Source organism: Orbicella franksi, chromosome 11 (assembly GCF_964199315.1).
Source record: "Orbicella franksi chromosome 11, jaOrbFran1.1, whole genome shotgun sequence".
In the NCBI taxonomy this organism is placed as follows: Eukaryota; Metazoa; Cnidaria; class Anthozoa; order Scleractinia; family Merulinidae; genus Orbicella; species Orbicella franksi.
In genome coordinates, this window is record NC_138155.1 from 28183179 (window position 1) to 28198932 (window position 15754).

Genomic DNA, 15754 nt, shown 5'->3' on the forward strand with positions numbered 1-15754 from the left:
TAAACAGGTGGTGGAGTGGTGAGTCGTAGTTTTTGTTTTGAATTCCTACACATATGTAAGTCGTGCTCAGGATTATTTGTCTTGAAATAAAGGAAGCCACCCGGGGAATCTGCTTTCTGCTGTGGTTGCTAAGCACTGCCTGAGTCTCTACGTCAGCTCCAATAGTTTATTATTTTCCGCATTATCTCATTACAGTAGAAATCTGCGTGTAAGAGCCTAGTGGTTTAAGAACCGCCTGGAAGATATAAGCCATTTTAATACCCAAAAATATAAGAACCTGTTCAGCCAAACAAGATCAAGCAGGGTCTCAAATCAGGCTTTAAGTTAAATTATGATAAACGTTTTAACCAAGGACTGACTTGTTATACAGAGACAACACTTTATATACATTCTGTAATTAGTAGCATTTGTTAGGCTTATACTACAGTTGTGAATAGATACTACCGCTATATTTAAGGACCAAACCAAGTTTCTGGTAATCAACAACTATATCTCCTTCATAGAAATTAAGAACGTAACTAAGAAATTGCTTAGACTAAATTGCCAATAACCAAACCCAAAATACAAGAATCTATTTTGCTAGACTTCAAAAAGTGTAGGTTCTTACACGCGGGTTTTTCCTGTACCTGTGCGGTTGACGGTGTATCTGTGTTAGTGCTGAAAAATTAAGAGCTGATATTTCAGTTTTAGGCAAGTAAGTTTAAATGTAACTGAGAAATCAGTGTTCCTGTTCGCTAATAAGAATTAGAGTTCTCTTGAGTGGAAATTTGAAAATAAGGATTGTTTCATTGGTCAAATATGAATGAGATGCAATATCATGAGCAAGGCTTCGAAAAGTCAACAAGACTTGCTTATACTTCAATGAATATTCTTGGTTGTAGCTTTGTTTAAAATTACTGTTATCTAAGTGCACTGAATGCATTTAGCGTACAGGTACAATAGTCATAATAAAGACTCAATTTGAAAAATTTGGGAAGCTTTTTTCAAAGTTTGAACTTGAAAAAAAAAGTGATTACAATCTGCGCTCCTTTCAACATTTCACTTGACGTTTTCTTCATGATACTTTATATACATGCATTTCGCTTACAGGAGAAGGTAGATTTTCGCACTGTTGTACCCTAGAAATGAAGCACACTTCTCCGGTGATAGTGCCCCTGTAATGAAGATAGAACTAATCTCTACAAGAAAAAGCTCGGCGGTAGACATGCTCGTTTCATTAACAGATTAGGCGAAAATTTAGTCAATGGCAATGATTGTTCCACAAGAAAATGGTTTTTCTATAGTAATTTATAACGCCAGAACGTCAATGCCATTTACACCTCTTTTGCTATCTCATCATGCACCTTCATACTGGTACTACGGTTACGTAAATAAATGACAAAAATAAATCACTTTATCGAAGAGTCGAAGTGTTTAGCACCACTGTACTAATTGGGGACACTAAAACAAACACACTGCACAAATATTGTAAATTGAACGGAAACTTATTAAAAATCCCTAATGATAGGAGGCTAATATTCGTCAAGTATGCATGGCTGCTAATCCACAAGAGAGCTAAGGTTCCCTCTGTGGACTATTTTATGAGAGGAACTGATATCCTCGCCCTTCCTAAACCTTGCACTACCTTTTATGGCTTGAATTCCTTTACTTATACAGTGGCTAGGTTCTGGAATGCTTTACCTGACAGATTAAGAGCTATTTCTTGTCTCAACCACTTTATTAGAGCAATTCGACAGCATGAATTAATTGGCTAATTGTAATTTCTTCGTATTTTATTCCAAATACATAGTGTTCCTTTGTTTTGATTTTAGTTTTCTCGTAGATACTAGCCTATTATAGCTACTCAAAATCTGAGATAAAATAAAGTTTTATGTATGCATGTATGTATGTTCCATTACATGTCCTGGTATAAGGTTTGTTTTTCTTCTGGGCGGTAAGCTGCCTAAATTTCAATTTAGTTGTGGCTTAGTTTAAATCTCAAAAAGTAGAACAACCCTGTTCTCCGCTGAGCTGTGCGGAATCTCACAAACTTGGTTGGTAGGGTCCAAATAAACAGAATTCGCCAACGAACTTTAGAAAAGATATTCAGTTGAACTCTCTGTTCAACAAAGTCACTGTATTAATCAACATTGAATTTTAAATTTTCCTTGAGAAATAGGCCATGAGCCATGAACGAAAAATTATTATGCAACCAAAACTCTACTTTAAGCCGACGCTACTAGTTCAAAATAGCAGAAGTAAAAGAGTCGCTGTAGCATAAAAATATTTACTAGCAAAGTTATCCGCTCTGATAGGGAAATGAAAAAATTAGGGTCCAACCAACAGCAGTGTAGTAAGAACCAGTAACCAAAGGTATTTTCCGAATGAAGAGGCAAAAGAAGAATGAAAAACAATTACTTTCTCTTTGCTGGCTTTGAGCATTTCCTCCCAAGAATGTCAAGCCGAGGTTTCCATGCAGGCTTAATTCAATTGTAGTCTACCATGATTTCCCTATCACTGAATTCCTATGACATGGGAATCAATAACAAAATATATCAGCGCAACTGGAATAAATGGCCACCAGCGTGTAACTATCCTTTCCCGGTGTTGACAAGAAGAACTAAGAACAACTTGCTTTTGAAAGGTGTTCACTAAATTCAACATCAAGAGAGGAGTCAGGACGCATACATATAAGTATAGTCTTACATCCTAAAGCTAACTAAGAGTTGCGACTAAATGTTCTGAAATAGTAGCATCAAAATTCGATGAGCATAATGTCTAACTTGCCAATACTATTTTATCTAGATCTAAGTATTAATACTCGGTAAGATCTTTGAAACGTATTAAACACAGTTAAGGGTTTACCGTAGTTTAAGTAAATAAGCAGACTTGAGTATTAACTAAACGGCTAACTTCTAAAAACTTGTCAGATCAGTTTATGTTAAACAGTGCAATTAGTAATCAGGTTCAGCTCAATTCACTTTATATTGTAATAGTATTAACAGAAAAACATCGGAGTTGCATATGAGTTGCTTTGCGCCACCTGTGTTATAGTACTTTTTCAAGTTTGTACACGTAGATAATAATGACTATTACTTTTGCAAGGTTAATCACACGCGTCACAATTTTTACTGATTTATTTTTTAGTGAAAGAGGGAGTGTGTGAGCAAAAGAATGAATGAGTAAGGTTAATACGTTAGCAAATGGAGAGTCACGGAAAGAATGAGTTACTAACTGTGAATTTGATTAAAGGAAGCTCCCGGTAGCGACTCTCTGTTTAAAGGAATATATGGTCCGAAGTTAAGTATTTTTCTTACTTATATTACTATGAAGAATTTTCTCAAGGTATTACTAGTTTATAGAACTTCTACTGTTTAGGGATTAAGTTTCAGCCCACGAGGTCCACGCTGGTGTTTTCGTGTCTCCATCAGTCTCAGAACAACAGCTCAGCGCGCCATCAAATAACGATGAACTTCAGCCACAAGCTTCTGGCGGAACTTGCCGTAAACAGCGCATAAACTTTGTGGAATTAGAGTATCAAATAATCCTTCAATTTCGACTAAGACGGCTGAATCGTGGCACGCTAGTTGTAGGCATTGCAACTGGTGGTATTCCAAGAAATGATCGCGCACACTTATTCTGTAAGATAAATGGACGAAGCTGTCGAAACTCTTAGCACATACTGAAAGCTCACCACCAAAACCTCAGTTCGAATCAGGGAGAATCCTTTCTCAACTAAACAACCAACGCCAATGTCTTTCAGACCTTTGTTGATGATGGCAGAGTGGAGTAAGTCAAAACTCAAGGTGCAGATTTAAGGCTAGGAAAAAAATCATTTTGCGTGAGCTATCTCGTTAGATGAATAAGCTCTTTTTGTAAGAAAGAGTATAAACCTCAACAACGTGAAGTTGTTACCTGCCGTGTGTCTGCGATGTTCTTTTATTGATTGTATCCATCTTTCCTATCAGGCTTTTACAAAGGGAACCCTTCTGTGTTACTCGCAGGGAGACGTCAAAAACACAGGCATAAAGAAGAAATAAACTTTAAGGTTCTCAAGTTAATCTGCACGTCAGGATGTGTATCCATGGGGCCGGGCTTTGTTCAAAGATTTAAGCAGTGAATGGTGGCTGTCCCTATTCCGCTCTGTTCTTACACGGAATATAGACACAATGACTGACAAAAGATCTGCGTTTAAACCACATAACGGTAGCTCATTGACATGTATACGTCTTAAATACTTTTGGGCACCGCATAGTTATAATCCTAAATAAACGTCTAACAATATGCCAGTGCTTTTGTGGCTGATAATATAAACGTATTTAAGTTATACAAAGAAAAAAACTGTTCAACAATAACCCACGCATGCGGTCCAAGAGGGTGGAGGACTGAGAAATATGAACGTAGGCACGCATTTGAACACCAAAAATTGTCCCCTAGTTGTCGATCAAGAAACGTTTTTATATTTAAAACTTTGTCGTTTGTTTATGCTAAAAGTTTTCTACTGACATCTTGGAATAAAAACGGTGTCTTAGTGCTGAATTGCGTTGAAGCTTTTAAAGGTGTGGCCGCCGCAGGCAAGCTGAGTACATTTTTCAATTATCATCCCAGCCATTCATCGCACAATGACAATAGAACAGACAAAAGAATAACTTGTTTGCATTTGCTGACTAGAATTGCTCAAGTGAAAGGCAGGTCATTGTCAAGGTCTTCAATAACTGAAAGCCGGTGGTATTACACTCGCTGGTATTTTGTGTTCTTTACGCCAGCTAATTACATGTTATCAACTCTGAAGGCATTATCCAATTCACGTTTCTTTCATAAGTGCTCAATAAGTGATAATCAATTCCCTGAAGGTTAACACTAGCGGGATGGGTTAGTTTAAGCTTGTTTGCCGGCCTTCGTTTATAATTCAAATTCGTAAACCTAGCATTTTATTGTGATGTTATCTCTGTGTCTATTATTTGTCAAAGTTATTTATGTTATTAAACCTTTCATTCGCATCAACCCTTCAAGCAAGACCAGCCAAGAGAAGATTTATTTAATATGACGTTTGTAACACGAAAAACAGGGTTTCATTTCCCTTGCTCTTAAGACGGGAGACATCTGGTTTATTAAAAGTGTGTTAATGAACATGCTCTTCATGAAAGAAAAATCCAGGCCCACTGTGGCGTAAATCCCTTCAATATATATCTCCCAGGGGCTACAAGTTAGTTTATAGAAACGGTCCTTAAAGTTCCGTCTCCAGGAACATTAGTTGAAAAGAAGTTTTTTCGGAATTTGAGAGAATTTCCGTTGCGGTGCTATAATTGAAGTCTTATCTTCTAGAAAGTAAGCGTAAAATCTGGCAAAAAATGGAAATTGGTTTCAATTTCTGTCTTTGTGTAAAAGAAACAGAGATTCTTTGAATAATGCCGCTCGCGCGGTAGAATAAAAGAAATTAAGAGACCTAAACTACTAATTGGAAGTTCTAAATAACATTGTTTTGGCTAAAAGCTCATAAAAGTAATCATTCACATTTAGTGTTTGAAGTTACTCGATGTCAGGAACTGCCCCAAACCCCACGTTTATAACGCTAAGCTCAAGGACTTACTAGTAAACAGAGCGAGCTAGCATTAACGAGAGATAAGCCTTAACAAGTTGCCACAGAACTGAGAAATGAGATTAGTTTGCCATTCATTACGCCATAAAAGGGTGACCATTTTATCCCCTGAATTCCCTCGCACTTGTCAACTATACAAAAACGATTTTAATTTTACACTGCAATTCAAATTGCCTCAATCCATGTTATTCATCCGTTAATTAATTCCGTCTATTTCTGTTATTTGGCGCTCCAAGTGCTGGAGAATGGTAAAAACTGCTTCCTTCCGATGTTTACAACTGTTGTACAAACACAACCACAATGTTGGGTCTTTGAATTTAGAAAAGAAAGGGAGAAAAGACCTCCGCGGAAATTGCTCGGCGATAATTATGTTCCAAACGAATTTGCGTGGGAAAGTCTAAATCCGACATCTTATTTCTTAGCTTTGATTTATAGATCTTTCAGTTTATACATTGAACTGAAGGGAGACACGGTGCGTGGAATCTTCTCAAGACGCAGGGTTTTAAACAATTTAATTAAAAACTGACAAACTTTATTGCATTCTGTAGTCCGGATCTATTTAACTTAACCAGCCGGAACCCGCCAACGGTACGTTTCTGATCATTCAGCTTGACTTAATTTCTTCTTTCCCATTGTGTGTGTTAACGGCAAAAAGCGCATTGTTCTGGTAATATTCTCTTTTAGCCAAGTAAATATTAAACTGTTGTTTCATTTAGACTTTTATTCGTTGTGATAGGCTTAGATACTTTATGTACATAAACGGTACCGATCAAACACGAATTGCACAAATTCTATTTACAAACTTGAACAGTTTAACGGAAATATCCCTTGAACCTTTAAGGCACTGAAAGCGCAGAGCTATAGGCTGTTAGCGAGCTCAGTTTAAATTAGTTTAACTCTCAGTTTAACTCTTAAACTTGTCATGGCGTAGTGTGTTCCAATTTGCTGCGTTATGTAAAATAAAACCTTCCGGATTTAAAGGCCTGTTTCAATGCTAGTTATTTCTTTCTATAGAGGAGATAAAATCTGTATTTTTTCAATGTGGAATCACTGGAATCTAACCTAATTTAATGGATTATCGGTTTCTGAAATAAATGTAAATTGTTGTGTCATAAATCTGAGAAGTTGCATGTACTTGTTAAATCGAATGTGAGCTCAAGCACGAAAAGTTCAGCAAGGCTCAAAATTTGCGTTCTCTTCAAGTGTTCCGTCCATTCAACGATGGCAAGCGCACGGGTAGTGAAAAGAGCCATGGAAGTTTGGCAATCCGCTCGCTGGTGGAAAGCTTCTCGAGGAAGATGCTTCAGCGAATCTGAGGGCAGAAGTCGGGTAGGTAAATGCGTGAGACACAGTGCTTAAGGTTCTGCTGTCGTCGTAACCAGACAAAAGACCAAGCCTTGGACGAAATGCGGGCGACAGCGTACGCTCCGAGGATCCATAAGGAAGAGGTACAGGCAATTCTGTGGGTAAGTCACCAGGGGCTGATCTTAAATGCGCCGTGTACGGGAATGTAGAGAAGCTTGGCGTGAATGAATGGTAAAGGAATGGACTTTCTCTGAACATAAGAGGATGGCTGCACTTGGGACGGCGCGGTTTTCTGCGTCGTCTGAAGTTGCCTTTGGCGAACTCTGGTAAATCTTTCGGGTGAATCATCCAGTAGTGCCCCTTCCCGTTCTCTGCTCTGCTCGCCTTCACGAAGCAGTCATTACTGGACAGGTTGTGTCGTACGCTATTCCGCCAGCCTGGCCCTTTCTCCTTGTCAAAGTGGGGGTAATTCCGAGCGATAAAGTTGTAGATAGAGCTCAAAGTCATACGTTTAGTTGGGACGCTGAGAATCGCTTGCGCTATTACTGCTACGAAAGTTTCCGAGTTGCGATCGTCCTCTTTGGAACCTTTCGTTTTGTCTTCGTCTGTAGTTTTGTCGGCGTCGTTCTTTGTTTCGTCGTCGGTATCGTTTTTTGGCGACACTGCGTCTCGGATCTCTTCCTTGTGCTCCACATCCTCATTTTCTGGTTCTGTCTCTTGAACTTCAGTGATTCTGTTTGCCACAAATTCGTAGGTATTGTCGTCCTTCTTGTCAGCGTGCAGTTTTTCGGAATACAGGCCACTTAAATCTCTTTCGTGAAGCGTTCTGAAATCGTGATAAGCAAAGCGTGACATTCTGCCGGGCGGAAGAAGGTACTTGCTCAAACTGGGAATATTTTCCATGAGGGCGGACTTTGTCAGCTTTCTCGATGTGTTAAGCTTGTTAAGTGAACGAGCGCACTGGTGTAAAGTAGGTGTTACCCGTACAAGATGCGTGCACAAATGAGTGATCACAGCTGTGAAGGCAGTCTTTATGCCCTCGTTATTCAAACGTACGGAGGCATGATGTGTATGTCGTCTCCTGGGGGGTTGAAAATTTCCTCTGGGCAGGTGCCGGAGCTCTCAGTGACGTGTCAATGAAAATAACATAAACAACACTGGCACAACTCTGTACAAGCCTATATTTGTCATTAGGCGAACAATACGAGCAAATCATAGCTTCAATTTACAATTTTGTAGCGAAGCGCTAAAGGTTTTCCTTAAGGCGTTATAAAAAGCAATAAAAGATTAGGCTCAGTGTGTCAACCACTATGTTTTGGAGACATATAGCAACTGAATCAATAGTCTTAATTTTTAATTTGTTTTGCTACAGTTTTGATATTTGGTTCATTAAAGTCGTTTGTTGCGGTATAAAAGCGATCAAGTCAAAGGGGGTCATGTGTATTCTAGGAAGCATATGTATGGCTTTATATAATTGCCTTTGTTGACATTACCAATACGCCCCTGAGAACCGCCATGAAATTAAAGCCAATATCAGCCCGTTTTTGGTAAAATATCCCTTGATGAAGTCATATCAGTTAACTTGTACAAACTGTACGCAATAGAGTTCAATTCAAATGTTACTTTTTTTCAAGGACATGCCAATTAGGTGGGAAAACTTTTATCACTTAACTCCGGGCAGGTGACGCATAGGTGAGAGAAATACTTTGTTGAAGAAGCAAAGTTTACACGTTTATTGAGGAACATAGACCTCGTTTAATTAATACAACACCATATATTCTCTACTAGCCAATCTAAACCGAGGTGAAAGCGGCTCGACATAAAAGAAGAACCGATATGTATTAGGAGCTAAAAGAAACTGTGTTACAATTACATTATTGCCTTTGGCTTTTCACTTCAGCTGCATGGTGAAAAACTCTCGTAATTAGGTTCATCAGTGGCCCTATGTGGAGTCGTAAAAAAGTGAAAAAAGGACTAAAATATTATGACGTCAAACAGCTATACTTCCAAAGTGAATTGAAAATTTAGCAAGTTTATCAGCACAGAAATCAACGATCGTATACACTATTTCTAAATCACGATTAATCCTTGACCCAAATAAAGCTCAAAAGAGGCTTCATGCTTTTCCTCTTTGTTTTTCCCCCAAAGATAAAAATTCTGCAGGTCACTGTTTAATTATTACTATCCGATGATTTTTTTTATGAAAGGTTCTCACATGCAGTTTTTCGAGGCGGAATATTTTGATGAAAACGGTCTAAATTAGTGATAATTGCTTTCTGAGCTGTGACTGCTTTTGTGTTGTGAGAGTAATTTTTACCGTTACGTTCCACGCCTTGTTGTCGTTCGTTATATTCAGAGCGATACGGGGAGTTAAGTATACTCAGCACTCTTTTTGTTTTCTTAACTGTGCGACAAAAGCCGCGTCTATAGATCTTTGCTAGGGACTTTCCACCCGAACTTTCTATGGTACGCTGGCAACCTAGGGCTTGTCAACATTGCTAATTAAATCGTGATTGTTCGATGAAATTGGGTTATTTCTTTTCTTCTGGAACAAATGTCGCGGTAGATTTTGCCATCAAACACAGTACAAAAGAAACACATCTACTTTTTAAAAGTGATTCTCTATAGTGTGTAAATAAATTGGCTCAAAACTGACCCTTTATCAAAGACGTTTTCAATTCTGACGAAAATGTTTGACATTCTAATAAAGATGCAGCAAGGTTATAAAACGAAAAACTTATATCTAGCAAGAAAATTTTCGCGGCAATTGTCCCCTATAATTGTGCACTGATTCATAATAAAGATAGCTGGCATTTAAAGTTTTGCAGCCGTTGCAGGAGTCCAAAGTTTAATCGATGCGCTTTCCGAGATGAGAAAGGAAAAAGTCACAAAGTAAGAATCGATTTTATGCACACTATGATCTAATCTGCGTTTTTGTATGTTGCTTTAACCAATTTACGAACTTTGTTAGCAATTACACGTAAAACGTTTTCCCGCGTTGTCAGTGAGACTTAACCATTGAAAACAAATAAAACGCTAAAATAACAGCTACCCGCAAAGAAGGGAATATTTTGACGTGAACAATGAGTCTAAAGAAATCTTTTTGTCTTGAAAGAAACCGCATGAAGAATACAACGAACGTCAATTCCGTAACGTTGTTCACGATTCCTTCTGTTTTTCATGAAGGTGAGGAAAAAACTGATGTGCTCGCTTTGAAAATCGGACAGGAGCAGTTACACAGTCGGCTCCTTCGAAATTAAAAACATGTGTGTCGGCAAATGTGAAAAAGATTCTTTATAAAAGAATAGAATAATACAAAGCTGCTTGCTTTACTTTCATTATTTTGTGATCATGTGTTTTGAGAAAAAGCAAAAACATACACGATTTGGATAACAGCTCGCGGTGAAATTTCTTACGACACCTGAACGATAATAGTCGCATTTTATGATATATGGGGAAACTAAAGCACACGAGGAGTCCTTTCAAGAAAATAAAAGAGGAAAATAGAAACATGCTTTTTCATAACAGGCCGGCGCTGTGAGAAATGTGTGTTAAGACAAGCGATATCAATAGTGGAGGTATGAGCGATAGATTACAAGCTTTCTTTCTCAGGGTCAATTGTGTTAAAAGAAAAATTCTCGCTAAAATTTCTAGACGAAAATCATAAAATGTTGAGGACTGGCAAAGCAATGGAAAACATAGGATTATTTTTCTAACAAAAGCACGGATGTTTATGCATTGTTTACAGACAAAGAAAAAATCTTGGTTAAAGCTTTATTCTACGATAGAACAGTCATTTTGTTTAAAATGGCATGCATGCTACCTGAAATTTCGAACTGCACAAATTGGGATAGATTCCACAGATAAACTTATATTTAACTTGGAAAATGTTTAATTGTGGACGTTCTCCTCCACACACTTCTGCTAGGGGACAAAGGCGTCAAAAAAGCTAGTTCATCACAAAGCAACCATGTGTTTGACTATAATATTTAGCCCATGATGTAACATTGGCGCGTCGTATACTCTAAACGATAAGGTTCTCTTAATCAAGGGCGAAACCCATCATCAATTTAAATCGCAAATAAATTTTTGGCGAAAATATTGACGAAATGAATTTTTCTGACAGAGTGAATTTCTCAGCGTTTTTGTCGGCCATACCGCCGTCTTTCCAGAGAGAGTGGTAATGCTATAACGTGAGTTTTGGTGCGTATGGGCGTCTTTTTCTAGACGAAAAATAAAGCAGCAACCGTGCTGGTTTTGAATTTGACTTATTAGCGTCCATAGATACAAACGAATTAAAGGAACTGCAAAAGCGCATGACCTAGTTCTTTCACGATTTGTCACTAGAGAAATGCCGAAGCAGGTGCCATCTTAATTTTCAAACACGCGGTAATTTGGCAATGATATTTTCTCTGTTGGAGGTCAAAGCTTTCCATTCTTGCAAAAACAAGAAACAAAATGGAAGAAATAAGGCTTGCGCGAGACAGAAACAACTGGATACAAGACAACAAAAGATGAAGAATCGATCTGGACAAACTACAATAAAAGAAGGAGTTTTGTTGTGGCTGCAGGGCGCCATTTTTCCTTGCTTTATTTTGGCAAAAGTGTTTCATTAATTACTGTTTTTCCTTAGTACAACACGCCGAATTGTAAGGGAACTAGTAAAGAACTCGGCATTTTACATAACGTTATCACACGCGTTCATCATAACTTTGTTATTCTTAAGTCAACGGAAAAGCTTAAAAGCGGCGGAAAACAGGGCAGGAAGTATGTGTTTGTATATTCCTTTTTTCCTGAGTAACATTGAAATTTTTTTCAAAAACTGAAGCATATAGAGGGACCTGTTTACTAAGGTAATGGAATAATGACTTATAGCTGACTCGAATCAAAGGTAGGCGACATATATGTGTCTATTGTGTCCTTACGACAGTTTGCTTATTAAATTGCCACACTTTCCTTCATTTAACCGAGTCTCTTTAAAACACAAATCACCTTTCGTGTGTCAGTAAGGTTATTTATCGGAAATTGAAACGATAAAAGCAACGGCAACGGAAATCTCAATAGATTTTTACCGGTAACCGGAACCGAAACCAAAACCACAAATGTTACTGAAAGAAAAACGCTTCCATGTACTCGTATCAAAACAGCGTTAAAAATCTGTTTCCCGAAAAACAAATTTCGACCTCGAAAGTGCACAATCTTACTGGCTATTTGTAACCTTAGCAGTATCGTAAATGCAACTCAAGTCTATGGAGCATTCAGACTGAATTTTAGCAAAAACTTTCTAGCCATTAAAAGGTAACAAAGGATCTTTTCCAGTTTAGCTGGTTGCAATAATATCCTTATTAAAAATGAAGCAAAACTCATTTGCCATTTTTTATCGAGAGCAAAGGATACCTCAAAGTTTCCTTTATGTTACGCAGACAATCGCTCTCATAATTCGCTTCTGAAACAATGACATGCGAATAAAAGAGTTACATACCTTGAAAATGGCTCCTTTGCCTTTTTCCTTCTTCTCCATCCACCTGTTGCGTTTTTCAGGTTGTTTTTCCAGAAGTCTTTTCCTGGGTGAATTTTCATATCATAAAAATAACTTTCGAAACGCCTATAGCCTGTTTGTGAAATCGTATGATTTGAATTGAACAGATAGCGAAGGGCACGGAGAAACCTCAAAATCTTAAGATTCTGCAATTGAAATTAAAATGGTTAATCAAACGCAGGTTAGAAGGTGATACCAAGCCATTGATACTGGTTGTTTGACTGAGAAAGGGTCAATGAACCGATTAATGGTATGGCTTTCTTCTGCACAAACTTTCTTACTAATTCCTAAAACTTGAAATTTTCAAATCCTCGATCTTAATGATAAAGAGGTGAATAAGGAAGATATTCAATTATTTTATATCAGTAATCATAATTCAGCAGTTGACAAGTCATTTCCGGGCAATAAAAACCTACACTTAACAACTCTCAAAGAGTAAAGCTTTGTCAAGCTGAGCCATGTGTTCCTCATGACAATGAAAGAAAAAGAGTCCTCTGACATTCTCGCGTGACATACAGCAAGACAAGGACAAAATTAATAAGTAAATGACATGTAATGGCAATATCTTCAAGAGGTTTCCAATAAAACCGTCCGAATATAATTTTCATTGAGCTGACAAATTTCCTTAAAAGCCGGGTAAAGCGGTCTAATATCAGCTGCGATACACAGCGTCAATGACGTCAAACGTACTGTAAAATGGTTCTTTGGTGAAATATCCTTTAAAAGAGAACTCTAAAAAAATACAACTGATTATTTGCAACAAATGAATCTTTTAGACAACTTTATAATATTGTTTATGTGCAGTCAAAGGTCCGATTTCTGTCGAGAATAAAATCTTTTGGCCTCCAGCTCGAGATTCAAAATCTCCTTAATTACATTTCTTTGAACGTCACTTGGTATACATCATTTCTTAGCTGATGGTTGTCTCGTCCGCCTATCTATGTCGGCTAAAAAATGCTATCGATCAACAAATCGTATCAGGTCATGAACTGTTATCTTTGAAACTTACAAATTAGTTTTTATAACAATACGTCATCAATGTCGTTAGAGCGCGAACGCTCGACTTGTCGACTTCCCGAACTTGATGACATGCTTGCTAAACGTTTCAACAGTGAGTTGTAAAATAAATAAGTTACAGTATTTAGAGGAAGGCACATTAACCTTAGTCTCCTTCGCAGCCGTTATTAGGGTCGTCACGCAACGCTCCTCCCCACTAGTGGGGAGGAGCGTTGCGTGACGACCCTAATAACGGCTTCGAAGGAGACTACATTAGCCTTAGCTGGTTTTCATGTGGGTTCTCTATCCTGGTGGAATTGATTTTTAGAGTGTTGGTTTCTGTGGAGGGAGGAAAACCGGAGAACCCGGAGGAAAACCCTCGGAGCAAGGCGAGGGCCAACAACAAACTCAACCCACATATGACACCGAGCTGGAATCAAACCTGGGCCACACTGATGGGAGGCGAGCGCTCTCACCACGGCGTCATCCCTACTCTCTGAGTCAGAATAGTCCGCCACTCTACACCTAAAATTCACCACTTGTTGCAGTTCTTATGTAAAAATGCCGGACTAGTTAAGTTTGAAAAGACCAACTCTATGTAACACCCTGAGTGTTTTAAACTGCAAACAATTAATATTGTATATAAACTTGTTTTCGTCTTTCGTCTCCTGTTTCTCTTTTTTCTCTATCTATTATTAATAACGAAATTTTAAATTATTTTGATTTTGGTCATAAATACTATTTATTATACTGTATGCAAAATTTAAATTGTAATAATCTTAGCACTCTCCGTATTTATGTCAGTTGAATAAAATTGACTTGAAGATTGACTTGACTTGTGTAATATACATGAAGCGTGTTGCGGTTTAAGGTTGCCCAAAACAGTTTCCATCACTTAGATTTTGATGGGTCGTTAAAACCACTCTTTATCACTTGATGCTATGATTATGGTATCAAAAAACTGCCCAATCATTGGTGAACACGGTATTGTCATTTCCGTGACACATTTTCATTTTCTGTACATAAGGTTCAGAGCCGCCTTAAATTGTAAAAAATTTCAAGGTGACTCTGAACCCTTTGTACAGATTTTTAAAAAACTTTGCCAAAAGTTGCGTCATGCTCTGCTGATCAAAATTTCATATGATAAAAAAATTTCACCGTGCCGTTTTTGAATCAAAATCTGACTGCTGGAAATTGTTTTGAGCCACCTTAAAGTAGATCAGTCGACTCGCGAAACAGAGAGTCTACGTTTGTTTCTTATCAATCAGCGATTACTACTACGCATGCTCAAAACAGCAGGTGAATAACAAGTTCCCCCGGGGGTAATCGGCTTTGAAATCTTCCGTTGGGAGAGTTACCTGTTTCAATTACCCTAGACGAGAACAGATTCAAACTTTTTCCTACAACAGATCAACTTTTTCTTTCTATGCATCTTTTCTTAGCCAGGTAACAGTCTGTAACAGCTCAAACTTCGCGCCCTTTAGGGCGGTGCACAGCTAAATTGGGGAGTACTGACTTCTCCCTCCCTTTCACCTCCCCCCCCCCCACTCTAGGTCCCTCTCCCCTAAGGGGGACTCCTAATCTCCGAATGTTTCAGGCCTGGACAAGTGCTACGCGTGAGTGACTCACTCATCTCCTGATCGATCATACAATATCGTCAGCTCTTAATGTTTACTTTTACGGGGGCTAATTATTGTCACTGAAATCTCCAGCATTTTCTCGCGACTGCTAACTGTTCTTCCTTCCCCTAGGCTATGTTTTTTTGTTGGAAATTTTTAATCTCTTAACGACTTCCTGCATCAGAATATGGATCAAACGCAGTGTCATTAAGCAATAAAGTTTTCAGAGTTAGGTCCTTCATTGCATTAATTTATTATTTCAATTAAGTGCAGTTGAGACAATTGCAATGTGGCGTCATGGTAAAGTGATTTTCCGGGAATAATGGCAATGGTTCGTAACTTCAAGATCTTTTTTGAAAACTACGGAAACGATGGCTGCAACGAATACCATGACAAAATAACTTGGTAAATTGTTCATGTACAAATGGTAAGTTGATCTACACTTTCCAGTCTTTCTAAACACCTCAATTAACCGTCAATTGTCATTGACACATAGTTTGTTTACAAGTTGATAAACTTCACGGCTAAGTTGAAATTCTCGTGGGAACTTTTTCAACAAGTTATTTATAGGGTGCATTGATGATAACTGAAGTATATCAACTATAGGAATTTGAAAGCCATTACAAGTAATTATTAATACGTTAACTAGTTAAACAGTACTGTCGTTCAAATGATACGATGCCGAAATTATACTGATCTTTAAACTGCTGTACTGAT

The 15754-nt window shown here is 38.0% G+C and overlaps 1 protein-coding gene across 1 annotated transcript; it reads right to left on the bottom strand.

Moving 5' to 3' along the window:
• Nucleotides 1–6792: 6792 nt before the first annotated feature.
• Nucleotides 6793–8941, bottom strand: LOC145503069 (uncharacterized). The gene has a single exon (XM_081482492.1). It carries the CDS (start codon nt 7784–7786, stop codon nt 6794–6796), a length of 993 nt encoding a protein of 330 aa, XP_081338618.1. The 5' UTR covers nt 7787–8941; the 3' UTR covers nt 6793.
• Between the last annotated feature and the right edge of the window lie 6813 nt (nt 8942–15754).

Excerpts from the sequence above, each read along its gene's own strand:
- LOC145503069 (XM_081482492.1), bottom strand. The coding sequence starts at position 7,786 with ATGGAAAATATTCCCAGTTTGAGCAAGTACCTTCTTCCGCCCGGCAGA.